At 42.6% G+C, this 17,946-nt stretch overlaps 1 protein-coding gene across 6 annotated transcripts in view; it reads left to right on the top strand.

Annotated features, from left to right (window-relative positions):
• The first annotated feature begins 14,156 nt into the window (after positions 1 to 14,156).
• Positions 14,157 to 17,946, top strand: part of IKZF4 (IKAROS family zinc finger 4) — a 39,275-nt gene continuing 35,485 nt past the window's right edge. For all 6 annotated transcript variants that reach the window (XM_063426758.1, XM_063426750.1, XM_063426778.1 and 3 more), the window contains exon 1: positions 14,157 to 14,316. In XM_063426758.1, coding sequence (XP_063282828.1) covers positions 14,284 to 14,316 — 33 coding nt within the window. In that variant the 5' untranslated portion in view covers positions 14,157 to 14,283. The remainder of the gene's footprint in view (positions 14,317 to 17,946) is intronic.

Raw genomic sequence — 17,946 nt, 5'->3', positions numbered from 1 at the left:
TTTACGATTTATCTAACGACACAAGACTCCTTTAGGAATATACTTGTAGGAGCAGGAGCTAGATTTATTGATGACAATTGCGACCATTTAGAGATGATGCCGTACTATTCTGGCAAGAAACATCTAAAGCTGTACTGTGTAGCCAGTTATTGCTTATTTATCTAATTATAAAAAACAGTGGAATACTAAATATAACCAAGTATGTAGTAACGTCAGCAGAGGGAATTGCTCTGAGATGGGTTTAAGAGATGGATTAGGAGTTGGATTATAGGTACCATTAAGGGTTGGATTAAAAGAAATAGTACACATGTGGGGTACTGTTTTCAAGATCAGTAGCAGAATACAAACAGAAGCTTGGTTTGTGAGGACATGCATGTGCCTTGCTAGGAGTGTGCTTGCAAGTCCTAAAGATTGCAATCATCATTAAACACACTATGCATGCTAATGCCGACTGAAAATAAGGACCAATAAGGAACATTAACATATGTTAGACAAAAGAATAAAATGTCACCTTTGATGAAAATATAATTATCCAAATAATTGTGGTCTTGGCATGGCACAACATAATCATAAACATCTTGAACAATTATGATTGTATCCATTATATTTGTAATGATGTTTTGATTTGATCTATGTGTCTTATCAGACTTAAATACAAATATTTTTTTTGTCATTTGCTATAATCATATAAGTAGTGCATTTCACATTGTGAATTCTTGACAGTCTCCTTAAATGCAATTTTATTGAAAACTTAACTTTTGGATGTGTGATTTGATTTATTTTTGTGTATGTTTTTAATTGAATATTTTATTTTAAATTTGTTAAATTCTTTTTTTTTCTCTTTATTCTTTATTTTTGAATTGGCAAAATGATACAGCTTGTCATCATACTCGTCTAATAAAAAAAACACATCATCATGTCTGGGTGGTGCAACACCCGAGTTAAAAAAAATAATTTTTATATCTAAAAAAATATCTTAAAAAAAACCCTCATGCAAAGCAAAACTATTACAGCCTAAAGGCTAGAGTGAGAGGATCTGTGCACTAGTTCACAATGCAGAAATCGCACACACCATCTCATCTGCCTATTGTACGTTAAATACCAACTGGTTATATACCAAGTATAGTGTTTTCTCAAGGTCATTAAAATCACGAATAACCCTATTGCAGCTTCTATGTATAAATGGAACAACTCAAAATGCCAAGCTATTTCTACAGCTAACCTATTTACTGTCAACACACTAAGAAACAAAGCTTTTCCTGACACAGTTTGTTTACTTAATAGAACCTAAAACATGTTCTGTGTTCTTCAGGCCTGTTTTACCAGCATGATCAGCCCCCAGGCAAAGCAGTGCACTGGGCCCGGCCTACACAGCCCCAAACAGGAATAATTTAAATTATTGATAAAATAAGGTTTATATTTATGGGTACCTCTGACAAAATCAGTATTTAAACATTATAAAACATGCTGTACAACAGAGACTAGCCCACAAAAAAGTTTGGACCATGTAACATGAGCCTTGAAGTTAAAAATCAAGAAATTCCACCTAAAAATGGTCCTCAGTTGATAAATCATACAGACGGAGATGGCACAGTACGAAATTACTATGAATCATTTATTATTAATCAAGTGTTCAACAAAAACATTTGCGAAATATGTTTGCAGAGAATTGCTTCATAATTGGCAAAAATAACGTTTTCGTCAGCAAGATATGTATTCACAAAAGCAAGATCACATGTACAGATAACAGCTGAAACTGCGATGATTAGTCCTAAATGTTTTAATAAAGAGGGTATAAGGTTGTGAATATCTCTTCTGGAATAATATACTGAAAAGTTGGAAAGCCTACGGGGTCCGTATGCTCGTGGGGCCCCTAGGCAGCTGCCCAGTGTGCCCATGTGTTAAGATGGCTCTTTGGTTCTTCTCTAAAGTTGCAGTTGTGGGGAACTAACAGAGTAATTTCAGATGTTTGGTCAAAATAGCTGCAAAAATAATAATAATAAAAGTCTACTGCTGTCAATTTTTGTATTTTAGGCTGCATTTCTTAAATGAACAAATAATACATCATTGATGATATTTTTAAGACACATTAATCTTCATTTCCCTGATATTTAGCATGTCAGCACTGAATAGTCACAAAGTGTGTGGGATCTTGGGATTGTGAACTAACTGGCCTTACTGGAAGGTCTGTATCAAAGATTGTTTTCTTATCTTATCACTCTCATTGTGATTAAGCTAATTGTACTGATCATTTGTCACATGTACTGCTGTGCTAAATGTGTGCTGACTTTATCTGTCATATAAATAAAGAATCCAAAAAACACCTGAGACTATAATGGAGAATTTTTCCAAATCAGCTATTTAGCAATTTTGTCCCAGTACGTCCCCCCACTTCTCTGGCCCCCCCCATCTCTATAGCTCGTCGCCACTTTCCGGTCTAATGACCCAGATTCCAAAATCCTGAGCCTCTTTGAAACTACCTGCAAAGTCCCGGCACCTTAGGGCAGCACCATTTCATCCGCCGTGTTTACCACCTCTCCTCCCAATCAGAGACCATTGCATTCCGGGACCATGCTGGGTACCATCAGTCCTGGTGGCCTGGCATGGCTGAAACAAACTCTATGATATTTCCAGTGCTGCAGTGCGGGACCTAATTTCCCAGTATGAGTGTGACGATTTCAATCAGGATGCATGGGCGTCCGCAGGAATGTTTCCAGGGGAGGAGGAGCATAATGACATCCATGCTTGGTCCCTTTTTGACAGAGCCATGAAAGGGAAGGGGCATAATCATTATCACATAAAGCCAGGGTGAATAGCATTTTCACAACTATGGTGTCAGGAATTGAGATGTCCCGAACAGTTCGCTGGCGAATAGTTCCTGGCGAACATAGCTTGAGACTAGTGAATAACATAATACATGAACGGTTAAGGTAAAGGCATGTAAGGAACTACGACAGTAAACTCTTTAGGAGGTGAAATAATGACATGTTTAAACGCTTGCTACTTTACGATTAGTTAATGTGCAGAGAGCAGTTCATGTGATCAAAGGCATGGTGTGGAGGGTCGGCTATAGTGGGACATGCTTGGCAGGCTGCTGTTTACTGCTTGTGCTCATCCGATCCCTTCTGGGTGCCAGATGCAGACCCTGGGAGTCCCTGATACCTGGAACAACAAAGGCAAGTCTCTGGCTCAGTGCCGGGTTCGCGGCTTGTGGTGGTGGAAGCTTGTTTTGTCGGGTGGTCGGATCTGTCCTGGTGGTGCTTCACGTCCGGTGCGGGATTGTGGTGGCTTAAGGTGGAGGCGAGTGCTTGACGTGGGGCAGGCTCTGCATTTCTGTTTGTGCCTCCGGTCCCGTCTTCAACGCCTTTTGCGTTGGTGGATTTTAATGGGGGCTGCTTCACTTAGCTGTGGTGGAGCTTGTTGGGGCTGTGGTGGAGCTTGTTGGGGCTTCCTGCTTGTTATTTGCTTCCAAAATTGATTATAGAGTCTGTCCAGCTTAGACTCAATATCCTGCCATGCTTTGCTGGTACCAGGAGGACACGCGGCTGCCGCCATATTGGGAGAGTCGCAGATGAGTATGTCAGCCTGGGCGGCTGTGCTTTGTGCGTCCATTAGCTCCATACAGCCTCTCAGGGGTGGACCGGGATAACCCCCACCGGTCCAGGGGGGGGGGGTAACTGAGCTCCTGCCGCCTCTCCCCCCCGGTGAGCACCAGGCCACACTTGCCACGCGGAGGTAAGTAAGACTCTGTCGAGTTGCTGACCGCTATTAAGCATGTCGGGTCGGTCAGGTAGGAGCAACATTGCTGGGTCATCCCCTTCTGGGGTCAAATTCGCTTGTTGATAGCTGCTTAAAGTGAGATATTGAGAGAGCTCACACGAAGTGCGTCTTTCCTCCATGACAGCTAGGCCCCGCCCCCCGGAAGCTGCATTCTTAGTGAGAGGAGGGACAGTGTAGCTGCTGCTGATTTAATAGGGAAATCGATAGCTAGGCTAGTGTATTCAGTGTCCACTACAGTCCTGATGGACTCATCTGATCTCTGCTGTAAGGACTTTTTAGGGCTAGAACATCAGTCTGCTTTTTTTTTTTGTGTGTAATCTAATTGCAGTTGCCTGCCTGCCAGCGTGTGTGTCAGGCTCACAGCGTATACTGTGCCCACTTGCCCAGTGCCACCACTCATATCTGGTGTCACAATAGCTTGCATTTAAAAAACAAACAAAACTTTTTTGACTGTAATATAATAGCAGTCAGTTTCCTTCACACGTGTGCGTTTCAGGGCCTGCCAGGGCACAGTGTCACACCAGTGCAACTCATATCTGGTGTAACAGTAGTGTACATTAACCCCTTGAGACCGCAGGACGTTCTATGCCGTCCTTATTTTGGTGGCTCTAAACGCCGCAGGACGGCATAGAACGTCCTGCGATCTTTTGTACTTACCCGGTCGCCGGCGATCCCACGCCGGCGATCGCGGTATGGGGGACTTACCTGGGAGCCCAGGGAGTCCCCCTTGTCCTCTTCGGCCCCCAGGGCCATGTGATCGCGAGGTCCTTGCGAGGACCCCGCGATCACATGGACGGCATAGCCGTCCATGTCAATGCCAGCAGGGGGAGTGCCTGTAATGCTGTCTGAAAAAATAAGCGCATTCAGCCGATGACGGAAGAAGAGGGAGGAGAGTCCCGGCGCTGGAAAAAAGGCAAGGGATTAACCCCTTCCTCCCCCTTCAGCGCCACGGGAGTGGGACCCTGAGGATGGGGGCACCCTGAGGGCACTATAGTGCCAGGAAAACTAGTATGTTTTCCTGGCACTATTGTGGTCCTTTAATAAAACAAATATAATAAAGAGAGAAATATACTCACAATGGATGAGCAAATAGGGATTGCTCAGTCCTTATCAGCATAGGTGGTTTGTCCCGCACCCGATACAGCTTCTCCAATAAAAGACGTCCAATGAAGGTCCAGGGGTACAATGCAGATTAATTTTATTAAACAAATAAAAAGTAACACACTAACACGTTTCACCTATTCAGAAGGCTTTTTCAAAGTGTTACAGAGTAGGGGACCTTCACTCTTAAATAGCTAAGAAATAAAAAAAAAAACGGTCAGATGATGTCACTGATCATGTGACCTGAACATTAACTTTAAAACATAAAATAAAACCAAATAATCAATTAAAGATAAAAGAGAGTTTAAAAACAACATAGTATGTGTAAATATATTAGGAATAATAAGTATCCACAAGAAGAATAGTAAATACAGAGGAGTTCACTTTCAAAGGGGTTCCAAGATGGCCACCGGGTGTACCAAGATGGCCCCCGCCGGCTGGGATAAAAAAGAATTACAAATAATGTACTTAAACCTGAGTCTAGATAGAATAGGGAAGGAGGAGGACTCAACAAAAACAAAAAAAACACAATTTTTTTTTGAAAGTGTACATAAGTGCCCAAAACCTGGCAATCCTAGTCCTTTTTTTTTCCTTTTTATTTATAAAAAAATTTGACATATAAAAATCAACAATAATCCCTTTAGGGGCCATGGTATCAAGTGTAAAAACCCAGCTCATTTCAGTTATCCCTAACATTTTAGAAATGTTCCCCCCTCTCCATGGGGGAGATATTTTTTCTATAGCATAAAACTTGAAAAATGTTATAGAAAAATGTTTCGACACTGAATGATTTAAAAAAACTTTTGATATATTCCTACAGCACTGTCGTACATACTACGGTCGCAGGGGTCGCAGCTGCGACCGGAATGACTTCATTCCAGCTCCAGCATCAGTAAGCGGCGCACAAGGGAGCTGAACAGGAGGCTCAGTGCTCCCTCGCCGCCTACAGGACCAGCCACTGGGCAGCCCCACTGGACCCCCGGGAATCCCCTGAGCACTCCCAAAGGTAGGGAGGCTGGGGGATTAAATAATAAATAAATAAAAATATGAGTGTGTGTGTGTATGTTCATTTTTGTGAGTGTGTTAGTTTTTGTGTGTGTGTTATTGAGTGTGTGTCTGCTAGTGTGTCAGTGAGTATGTTAGTTTTTGTGTGTGTGTGTGTGTGTTACTGTGTGTTAGTTTGTGTGTGTCTGCTAGTGAGGGTCAGTGTGTGTGTGTGTTAGTGTGTGTGTCAGTGAGTGTGTTACTGTGTGTGTCTGTTACTGAGCGTGTTAGTTTGTGTGTGTCTGTTAGTGAGTCTGTTTGGTTGTCTGTTAGTGAGTGTGTGTTTGTCAGTGAGATTGTATGCTTTGTAAGTGAGTGTATATGTCTGTCAGTGAGTGTGTATGTATGTCTGTCTCTGAGTGTGTGTTTGTCAGTAAATGTGTGTGTCTGTTAGCTAGTGTGTATGCGTCTGTTCGTGAGAGTGTGTGTGTGTGGTTAAAATCCTTTCAGCACTTACCTTTCTCCAGTGCCGGGCTCCCTTGGCGCTGGGGAACTCTCCTCCCCGATCCGCCTCTCAGCTCCGAATGCGCATGCACGGCAAGAGCCGGGCGTGCATCTAAACCGCCCACTAAATGCTTTCCTATGGACGTCCAGCGTCTTTTCACTGTGATTTTCACAGTGAGAATTGCGGAAGCGCCTCTAGCGGCTGTCAGTGAGACAGCTACTAGAGGCTGGATTAACCCTCAGTGAAACATAGCAGTTTTTCTGAACATACCGCGGTCACAGCCCTGTGACAAGGTGCCCACCGCCTTGTGTTGCGGCCCCGGCCCGCGCAGGGTGGGGGCCCACGGATCAATTTTCACACCGGGGCCCCATGGGTCGTGTACGCCACTGTCCTACAGTGCTCTGCTATACGGGTTTTTAACCCCTTAAGGACACATGACATGTGTGGCATGTCATGATTCCCTTTTATTCCAGAAGTTTGGTCCTTAAGGGGTTAAACATCTGGTGGTCATCCCGACATACTGCAATTTGCAAGGGCACTCTAAGAGATATTTAACATATTTCGAATGACCGGTAATAAAGCTACCTATATCTCTGGGGGGAGTATGTAGATTTTAAAATTAAAATTTTTTGTGTCTTTATCATCAGTATTCCTATATGCTGAACATGTTTTAAATTTATAAAAACCTTTCTGTTGATTAAAAGAAAATGGTTTAGGACTAGTTTTCTTTCTGTAATTATGTGTCAGACACCTTTTTAGGTTGGGGGCTCCTCTAAAAACTATTTTAGGTTTATCCGGTAAGATGTTTTTTAAAAGAGGGTCTTCTTTTAAAATATCCCAATGTATTTTAATGATTTTTTTCATTTTAAAATTCTTATTATTAAAATCTAAAACAATAGGCAGATCTATATTGTGATTTGGGTTAGAATTGTGATATTGCAATAGCTGATTTCTGTCGTAGTTTTTTAATTCAGTAATTAAGGTGTCAATGTCATTCTCCTTGTATTGTTTTTCTAAAAACTTTTCTTTAAGGCTATATGCTTATTCTTGGAAAACTTCATTTTTAGAACAGTTACGTTTTAGCCTTATGAGTTGGCTTTTAGGAATACTTTTCAACCATGAGGGACGGTGGCAGCTTGTGGAATCAATAAAGGTGTTTGTATGAACCTTTCTAAAAAAAGTTTGTGTGTAACTTGTTATCTTCCACATAGACTTACAGGTCTAGGAATTTAACTTGTGGTGCTGACTTCTGTATTTAGTTTAATCCCTTTGTTTTTTTCATTTAAAAAGGATCAAATAAATACTTAAACATTCTTTTGTGCCCTCCCAAATAAAAAACAGGTCGGTAAGGTCGTAATAGAACAAGATGTAAATACCATTTAGAGTTTGACCAAATATATGAATCTTCCCAGTCCGCCATAAAGAGGTTGGCGTAACTGGGCGCAACTCTCGTGCCCATATCGGTGGCCTTTTGCTGTAGATAAAAGCAGTCATAAAACCAAAAATAATTATTATTTAAAATAATGTCCAGGCTCTCTAGAATAAATATACAAAATACAATCTACAGGAAGGAATGAACATAGAAAAATATAGTGTAGTAAAATTAAAACACCATACAGCAGGGCAGCAATTCCAAGCATTGCATTGATACGTGGGCCTTAAATTTTGAATTCATTTTGAATTCACAACAAATCTCACTTTAGTAAATAAGTCTGTAGGTGATCTGGCAACCTGCTCACAGGGCAGCGCTCTCCATGTCCTGTCCCTCCGCATGTTGTCTTGGTCCAAAAGAAGTTTGCAGTTATCCGTCAAGTCTGAGAGATTGTTTATATGCCTACATTTCATTTTAATCCTGTGAGTGCAATCTTATTTAGCGCATTTATGGTGTTTTAATTTTACTACACTATATTTTTCTATGTTCATTCCTTCCTGTAGATTGTATTTTGTATATTTGTATTAAGAAGATTGAAGGTTCTTCTTACAATCTAACATTTGGTAAATTTATTTTATATATTTTTTACCTACTGGGGAGCACGTGTGTTGTGTGTATACATATATTCTGTTTATCAATCTCTAGAATAAAATCAATACAAATTTGGGGGATGTTATTGTATTTTTTAAGAATTTTCTTTATAGCATCACATCCTTGACTATGTGAAATAATGTGGGGTGAAAAGCATTAATTGCTTCCGGAACTAATCTTACCCTACAGCGTAACCCAGCAGGTTTAGCCCAAAAAACAGGCAATGTGCTTTACTCTATTTTATTTTATGTTACAGTTTTCAAAAGGCATGTGCCTTTCAGTGCTATAAATTACCACTGATATCCAGTGTCTACACTGGGCATTTATTCTTCCCACTAAGGGCTATGTGTTGAGTAGAAGCCCATCGTCACAGATGCTGTGGTTTTGCACATATCTTGCTCTATAACTATGCATATGCTAACCTACTTAGGTTGTTATAATCTAGAATTTAGCTTGGCTCTATCACCACAGGTTTAGGCCTTCTGACAGTTACCTTTTATTCCAGTTATAAACTCCTGCTGGTGTGTAACCTTATTTTAGTTTATTTGATCTCGTTGGAGAGTTAATACCAGGCCTGTTTGAGATAACCTTTTTTACTATTCACTTAAAAAAAGTCCAGTTTAACTATTCTCACTTATTACTATTGTTATAAAAATGTGCCGGATGATAGTTTGCCATGCAATTGTTCTAATATGTATTTTGATATGCTTGCATCTGTTGTTGTGGCACTGCAAGACTGTCTGTATCTTATAAGCACAGCAAAACTAAAGAATAACATTTTTATTATTTTTTTTTACATTTCCTTTCAAAACTTGATCATGGTTTATTATATTAAACATATAGTGTTGCTGTGACAGTTGTCCTATAACAGAGACAAGAGGTGAAGAAGCTCAAACAAGCTTACAATCCATGAGGAATAGCAGCTTGTCAGAAGGGAGATGGGATTGATGGGTAAGATGCCTGGGTCAAAATAAGCTGGTAAAAGTGGTGTGGGACAAGTGAGCAGTGGAAAGAGAGAGAGTGAGCTAAGTGGTCAATTGTACCCAACTAGCCAACCCATCTACACACCCAATACCAGAAACAATAACACATACATAACACAAAACCACACACATCCATCCATAAACATAAATAACACATATTATTATTATTATTATTGCCATTTATATAGCGCCAACAGATTCCGTAGCGCTTTACAATATTATGAGTGGGGGATTTAACTATAAATAGGACAATTACAAAGAACTTACGGGAACAATAGGTTGAAGAGGACCCTGCTCAATTGAGCTTACATTCTATAGGAGGTGGGGGTATAAACACATTAGGACAGGAATTTGCAGTCAAATAAGGTGGGTTGCCCTTTAGGAGAGAGCAAGAGACAGGTATGTGAGGTAGAGGTTACTCTGGGAGGCCATAAGCTTTCCTAAAGAGATGGGTTTTAAGGCACTTCTTAAAAGATGCAAGACTAGGGGAGAGTCTGATGGAGGTAGGCAGGCTATTCCATAGAAAGGGATATAAAAAACCTCAGATAACCTCTGCCGCATCCATACATAACACGAGTCGTATTACCAAACATACATAAACGTTACTTTAAAAAGAAAAGAGCCTTCAGTGGAAGCCTTAGGGGACTTTAAAGTATTACTTTGGCACACTGCTACCAAAGGTTTGTCTACCCCTGCTTTAGTGAATAACCCTGTTGTCAGTAATCAAAAACTTCTAAACTTTAATGGTAGTGCTTTCTAATTTTTTTGTGTCTGTATATGTATTATTTTCTCTGTAATCACCGTTTTGAAATCATTTACATTTTCTGTACATCACTCTTAATAAGGACGACAAGAAATGTTAAATAAATAGATGCAGCCAATATTCAGCATATGCTATACTGTTTGTTTACCACTAGATGGCAATGCTTTCATTTAGTTACTCTGGCCTTAACCCCTTAAGGACCAAACTTCTGGAATAAAAGGGAATCATGACATGTCACACATGTCATGTGTCCTTAAGGGGTTAAAGGACCACTCTAGGCACCCAGACCACTTCAGCTTAATGAGGTGGTCTGGGTGCCAGGTCCTTCTAGGGTTAACCCATTTTTTCATAAACATAGCAGTTTCAGAGAAACTGCTATGTTTATGAATGGGTTAAGCCTTCCCCCTATGTCCTCTAGTGGCTGTCTCATTGACAGCCGCTAGAGGCGCTTGCGTGCTTCTCACTGTGATTTTCACAGTGAGAGCACGCCAGCGTCCATAGGAAAGCATTATGAATGCTTTCCTATGTGACCGGCTGAATGCGCGCGCAGCTCTTGCTGCGCGTGCGCATTCAGCCGACGGGGATGAGAAGAGGAGGATCGGAGGAGGAGAGCAGGAGGAGATCTCTCCGCCCAGCGCTGGAAAAAGGTAAGATTTAACCCCTTTCCAGAGCCGGGCGGGAGGGGGTCCCTGAGGGTGGGGGCACCCTCAGGGCACTCTAGTGCCAGGAAAACGAGTATGCTTTCCTCGCACTAGAGTGGTCCTTTAAAGTTGAAATTCACTTTGAATTCTCACTTAAAGGACCACTATAGGCACCCAGACCACTTCAGCTTAATGAAGTGGTCTGGGTGCCAGGTCCAGCTAGGATTAACCCTTTCTTCTATAAACATAGCAGTTTCAGAGAAACTGCTATGTTTATAATAGGGTTAATCCAGCCTCTAGTGGCTGTCTCATTTAATCCCTTCCACCCCCTAGAGCCCGGCGGGAGTGGGACCCTGAGGGTGGGGGCACCCTCAGTGCACTATAGTGCCAAGAAAACGAGTATGTTTTCCTGGCACTATAGTGGTCCTTTAAGTAAATATCCCTGCCGATTCAGAGGCTGGCTTGGTATCCAATATCTGACCATAACAACCGGATCATATTTTCCCCCATGTTTTCGCTAGTGACATCATGCCATTCAAATGGCAGACTTACTTTTCACAAATTTAAATATATTGAAATATTTGTATATTAATACATAATAAATTTCCAAAAAAAAACGAACAAAAAAAAAGCAAAAACAAGTGTACCTCATTTTTAAAAAGTAAGAATATGAGAATACATGAGTAGTACTCAAAAAATAAATCTGCTTTGTAATAGAAAAAAAATTACATGGTAGACCTAACATATTTAGCTAGAGCACCCCTGAACACCTTACTTGCAAGTGATGACACTGATCACATTATTTCATTACAATGTACATTATAAATTGGTAGAAATGTAATAAAACGAGTATAACTGATACCGGAGAAACTGACGGAAGCGAAGCACAGAGAGATGGACACAGGTTTCTTCAGGAAGGAAGAGATTCTTTATTGGATCACCGATCGGGACTCAGAGGGACTAATGTCACCAAAATACAGCAAGTTCTGAGCCCCGGACAATAGTGCAGGCTCCTTATATAGGCACATAACTCCTCCCATATTAAGCTCCACCCGCACATTCTCTTAACCAATCAACACAAATAAGAATTAACTTCCTGCTTGACCGCATGGCTTGTCCAGCACAATGGAGGAGGGGAATACTATATCCTGTATTCTTGCACATGCTCCGTACACTACTGATCGTATCTTGCCTTGTGCAACCAACTGATCGATACGTCAGCATATGCACGTACACATGCCACGTGGTAATCTCGGCCTACTAAATTTATTTTTACCGAGATTCCACCACATAACAATCCATGAATTAACTAGAGAGCTACTTTTGCCACAATAAGCCTTGTTTGAAAGATGGCGAATTCAACCTGGATCTTCAGGATATCTTAATTTCAGGCTCCTATACCACTGTCCTGGATTAGTCCAGCTTGCTGTATGTAGTGTTTATGATGCAAGGAGTGTCCTGGCATCCTCCCCAGGTGCATGAGTCTTACTTGGGGTCTGCTGGAGTGTCTCTCAATCTCCACTTGTAAAGACCGAGAGATGGTGGCTCCTAAGCAGAAGCTTCTGTTAGTTCTCCAGAGCTAAGCCCGGCAGCAAAGGGCTAGTTCATTGACTGGGTTGTCTCAGCCAAAGAGCTAAGCCTTACAGAGAGCTTCGGGCTCTCTATTTTCAGCAGCAGAGGCAGGAAGTGAGCTCATGGTACCCTAGGTAAAAAGACAAACAGTTCTAAAATGGTTTGAGTCCTTACAGTGGATGAGTGCCAGGGCACTTCTGGCACCATAACGACTACAGTCTTTACACCCTGCATGGAAGTGCTGAGCGTTCCCCATAGATCTGCACTGTTTTAATGCATCACTATGAGGAGATGCTGATTGGCTCAGCGTTTTGCTGTGCATGCGCAATAGCCTCCCGATGTTTTCCTATGGGAAAGCATTGGATTGGCTGAGATCATCAAGATCAAATCCCGAGACATGGCAAAGAATAGCTGTTGACCATGTTTTATTCAGGAAAGATGGCCTCAGTTTAACCTAACTCTAGTCAGGGCAGAATAATATGAATTTTATTCGATGCTCTATATATATATTATGTAGTAAAATCCATTAATGCAGCTGTATAAGTGGATTTGGAGATTTATACTGTAATAGAGGCAGTAGATGACCAGGGTTTCCAAATTTTCAGTGAGGACTTTACTAAAGTATAAACTATGACCATACTATCTTTTTTTTAAATTTAGAACAAGGATTCTAATATTTTGTTGGATTAACGAACAGTTAGCTATTCCTTGCCATTTCTCAGGATTTGATATGTTGTGTTTAAATGCTAGAGAAAGCAACTGATGCATAAACATGGTCTCTCAGTGAGCATTCACACAAGTTATATGGAAACAGCAGTTCCTAAACCAGCAAGTTCAGACTTACTCTAACATAGGCTCCGGATACATTGTTCCTGATCTCTGTTCAATTGTTTCAGTGAATGTCTAGGTGCAACCTTTTTGGTGGTGATTGTGCTGCCAACTGGTGTGTTCACATGCAGTAAATGGAATTGTGGTGAAACAAGCGATTCAGTGACTTTCAGTGACGCGATCCAGACTAAAAACCCCTTCAGCCACTTACCTTAATCCAGCACCGGGCTCCCTCGGCCCTCGTGATCTCTCCTCCCCCGCCGACGTCAGCTCCCCCGTCCGATGTCACTGGAGCCGAATGTGCATGCGCGGCAATTTCTCAATGCTTTCCTATGTACGCTCTGCGCGATGGAAGCGAAATTCGCCTCCAGCGTCGCTGATGCACCTCTAGTGGCTGTCCGTAAGACAACAACTAGAGGCTGGATTAACCCCAAATGTAAAGATAGCAGTTTCTCTGGAACTGTTATGTTTACATGTGAAGGGTTAAAACCTGAGGGACCTGGCACCCAGACCACTTCATTGAGCTTAAGTGTCTGTGTGACTATAGTGTCCCTTTAAATTTGAAATTCACTTTGAATTCTCGCTTTAGAGATAAACCCTGTTAGTCAAATCCATGAGAATCATAGTGAATAAAAAAAAAGAAATTGCGAAATACTTGTACAAAATGTATCTAAGCCAGGCTGTTCTGTTATTACTATTCTGTTTTTGTTTTGCCACCTCAGTTATATTTCCAAATCATCTATTGGCCTAAAATGTGCCAATCCTCTTGTTTATTTTCCATGATTCCCAGTTCAGTAAACACACCCACAGTGACAATAGTTAATTCCCGGTTGTCCCTATGTTCTGACATAATTCACACATTGTGTTCCAGCCTGGCCTCTCCAGCTCTGCTCTCTGCCGTTCGACCTGCTCTGTGCTCGACAAGCAATTCCTGGCCTACCTTTCGGCGCTCGTCTCTCCGCCCTGTCGCCTGGCAGCTGCCCCGGAAGTTGTCGCCGGGGCCGGTTCAGCTCCGGTGAAGTCAACGCCGCACACCGTGGGGCCCTTTGGCGGTGCAGGACAGACCCGGCACCTGGGGAGGGCAGCAGGACGGCCGGGTGTGGATGAGGCTCCTAGCGGGGGAGCCGCAGCAGCAGGTGAGAGCGGACACGGTGAGGGAGAGGGTGGTGCCCCCCCTCCCCGGGCAGCAGCAGCAGGGCCTCTGGTTACCGGGCCAGGTAACCCCCCTCCCCTGGACCATAATACATCATCCTCCCATATGGCCAGCCAGCCTGACTGACTGCCAGTTACACACAGCCATCCCATTACCAAACATGTCTGTCCACGTACTGCCATTATATTACAGATCTATTGTACAGCAGATAAGTTTCCACTCATTCTGTAAGGGTCACTGTGGGCTATTGACTTACAAACTGTAATAATTGTCATTATATGGTGCATGGCTAAGTATATTTGCTGGGTTTCAACATAAATATTTAAGTTGCTTTAACTAATTTTTTAAATATAATTGATAATATTGCATCAGCGCATTACAGCTGCCCTGGTGCATCAGCGCATTACAGCTGCCCTGGTGCATCAGCGCTTTACAGCTGCCCTGGTGCATCAGCGCTTTACAGCTGCCCTGGTGCATCAGCGCTTTACAGCTGCCCTGGTGCATCAGCGCTTTACAGCTGCCCTGGTGCATCAGCGCTTTACAGCTGCCCTGGTGCATCAGCGCTTTACAGCTGCCCTGGTGCATCAGCGCTTTACAGCTGCCCTGGTGCATCAGCGCTTTACAGCTGCCCTGGTGCATCAGCGCTTTACAGCTGCCCTGGTGCATCAGCGCTTTACAGCTGCCCTGGTGCATCAGCGCTTTACAGCTGCCCTGGTGCATCAGCGCTTTACAGCTGCCCTGGTGCATCAGCGCTTTACAGCTGCCCTGGTGCATCAGCGCTTTACAGCTGCCCTGGTGCATCAGCGCTTTACAGCTGCCCTGGTGCATCAGCGCTTTACAGCTGCCCTGGTGCATCAGCGCTTTACAGCTGCCCTGGTGCATCAGCGCTTTACAGCTGCCCTGGTGCATCAGCGCTTTACAGCTGCCCTGGTGCATCAGCGCTTTACAGCTGCCCTGGTGCATCAGCGCTTTACAGCTGCCCTGGTGCATCAGCGCTTTACAGCTGCCCTGGTGCATCAGCGCTTTACAGCTGCCCTGGTGCATCAGCGCATTACAGCTGCCCTGGTGCATCAGCGCATTACAGCTGCCCTGGTGCATCAGCGCATTACAGCTGCCCTGGTGCATCAGCGCATTACAGCTGCCCTGGTGCATCAGCGCATTACAGCTGCCCTGGTGCATCAGCGCATTACAGCTGCCCTGGTGCATCAGCGCATTACAGCTGCCCTGGTGCATCAGCGCATTACAGCTGCCCTGGTGCATCAGCGCATTACAGCTGCCCTGGTGCATCAGCGCATTACAGCTGCCCTGGTGCATCAGCGCTTTACAGCTGCCCTGGTGCATCAGCGCTTTACAGCTGCCCTGGTGCATCAGCGCTTTACAGCTGCCCTGGTGCATCAGCGCTTTACAGCTGCCCTGGTGCATCAGCGCTTTACAGCTGCCCTGGTGCATCAGCGCTTTACAGCTGCCCTGGTGCATCAGCGCTTTACAGCTGCCCTGGTGCATCAGCGCTTTACAGCTGCCCTGGTGCATCAGCGCTTTACAGCTGCCCTGGTGCATCAGCGCTTTACAGCTGCCCTGGTGCATCAGCGCTTTACAGCTGCCCTGGTGCATCAGCGCTTTACAGCTGCCCTGGTGCATCAGCGCTTTACAGCTGCCCTGGTGCATCAGCGCTTTACAGCTGCCCTGGTGCATCAGCGCTTTACAGCTGCCCTGGTGCATCAGCGCTTTACATTACAGCCATCTTTTTTGGATTAATTATTAGCAGCTGTCATATATGGTGGTAAAGCACCAACGTTTTAAGCTTAAAACTCACCAAAAATGAAATTACTTTGTAAATTATTTAGTTTTGCTATTTTCCAGGCATGATTCTTTTAACTAACATCACAATCTGTCTGCAATCATTACTTAGTGATATTAATAGATGCACTCTTTATTTGGGTATGTCTGTAGAAAATGTTAAATTTGCCATACAAAGAGACGTGATAACCAGGAATATAGTAACCACACACACTATATGTGGATAGTGAAAATATCAGAAGTGAGTCTTGCATTGGTAATGAGTTTAATGAAACATTTTCATATAGACACTGTTGAGTTAAAATAGCGGAGCTACATTTATTGATAGTTCCTGCCATGTAATTATTTGGATGGCAAATTCAGCAGCTGTACAGATGTGAGTTGAATACACTTACAAACAAAGTCTCAGCAAAATGCAGTGGTTGAGAATCTCAACACATGAGTGGAGTGAAACAAATATCTTACCTTGTGTGTGAATACTTGGGGGGGAATCTTGTGCCTCATTGCTGAGAACTGACTTTAAAAATATATATTTATATCTTTAATATTATTTAAATAGTACTAAACAACATCAAAAATTCACGTCAGGTTGTTTTCTATTGAACCCAGTCTGTGCATCTGTACTTTTTATAATCTGGAGAGCGCTTTATGAGATACCAGCATTGCAGTAGCAAAATATGTGCCACATAAAAAAAAAAGTGAAAAAAATTCTAACACTGTTTCTATACTATTTTCTACCATTCTCGGCAACACACAGAAATTAGAATAAGGACATTGTCTGCCTGTTAGCACTTCCTTTGGGATCTTCTTGTACAGCATTAGACAAACATGTGGGGCTTCACTTGTAGGAATGTATTAATACATAGATCAATCATTTTTACTATTAAGATATACCAATGACAGTCTGTTTCCTGTATTCCTGTGCTGTACCAGCTTCATTCTTGAAGGGTCGATTAAGAGGTGTAAATGGATGTGTGGTATCAAAAAGGGGGGGAAAAGGCAAGTATTTGTGTTTTTCTAATTTTAACTCAAATAGATTGTCAACCTAGACATTCTTCATCATGTTTTGTTTAGAAGTTCCAGCCAAGTAGCCTATAGATCTTTAAAGCAGCAATGCCACTGTCTTTAGGTTTTTCTAATTTTCGCTGCTGCAATGTTTCTTTAGCTCCTTGTGGTTTTACCTGTTAGGAGCCACGCCAGTGATGTACTCATGGAAGGTCTTCTTCACATGTGCAGTAAGGCACCTGGAGCACTTTGCATGTGATTGTGCATGCTCCATTCAGGCCTCTCTCGTTGTGGCTGAAGGGAAATGGCTTGATGTCGCGGAATGAGCTCTGGCCTTCGATTGCCACATTTTGCTAAAAAGTGTTTTCTACGTGACCTAGATATTTTATTTCCTATATTTCTTTTGATTGGATTGGAATTTCAAAGTACCGTATAAGCCGACCCGAATATAAGCCGAGGCCCCTAATTTTACCCCAAAAAACTGGGAAAACGTATTGACTCGAGTATAAGACTAGGGTGGGAAATGCAGTAGCTACTGGTAAATTTCTAAATAAAATTAGATCCTAAAAAATTTAGATTCATTGAATATTTATTTGCGGTGTGTGTGTGTGTATGAATGCAGTGGGTGTGTGTGTGTGTATGAATGCAGTGGGTGTGTGTGTATGAATGCAGCGGGTGTGTGTGTGTGTGTGTGTATGAGTGCAGTGTGTGTGTGTGTGTGTAGCTGAGCCTTGCTGGGGGGTGGACAATTTTATTATTATTTTTTTTTTTTTTATTATTTTAATTTTTTATTATGATTATTTTTTATTTT

This window comes from Pelobates fuscus, chromosome 1 (assembly GCF_036172605.1).
Source record: "Pelobates fuscus isolate aPelFus1 chromosome 1, aPelFus1.pri, whole genome shotgun sequence".
NCBI classification, from domain to species: domain Eukaryota; kingdom Metazoa; phylum Chordata; class Amphibia; order Anura; family Pelobatidae; genus Pelobates; species Pelobates fuscus.
This window is presented reverse-complemented; position numbering and strand designations above follow the sequence as displayed.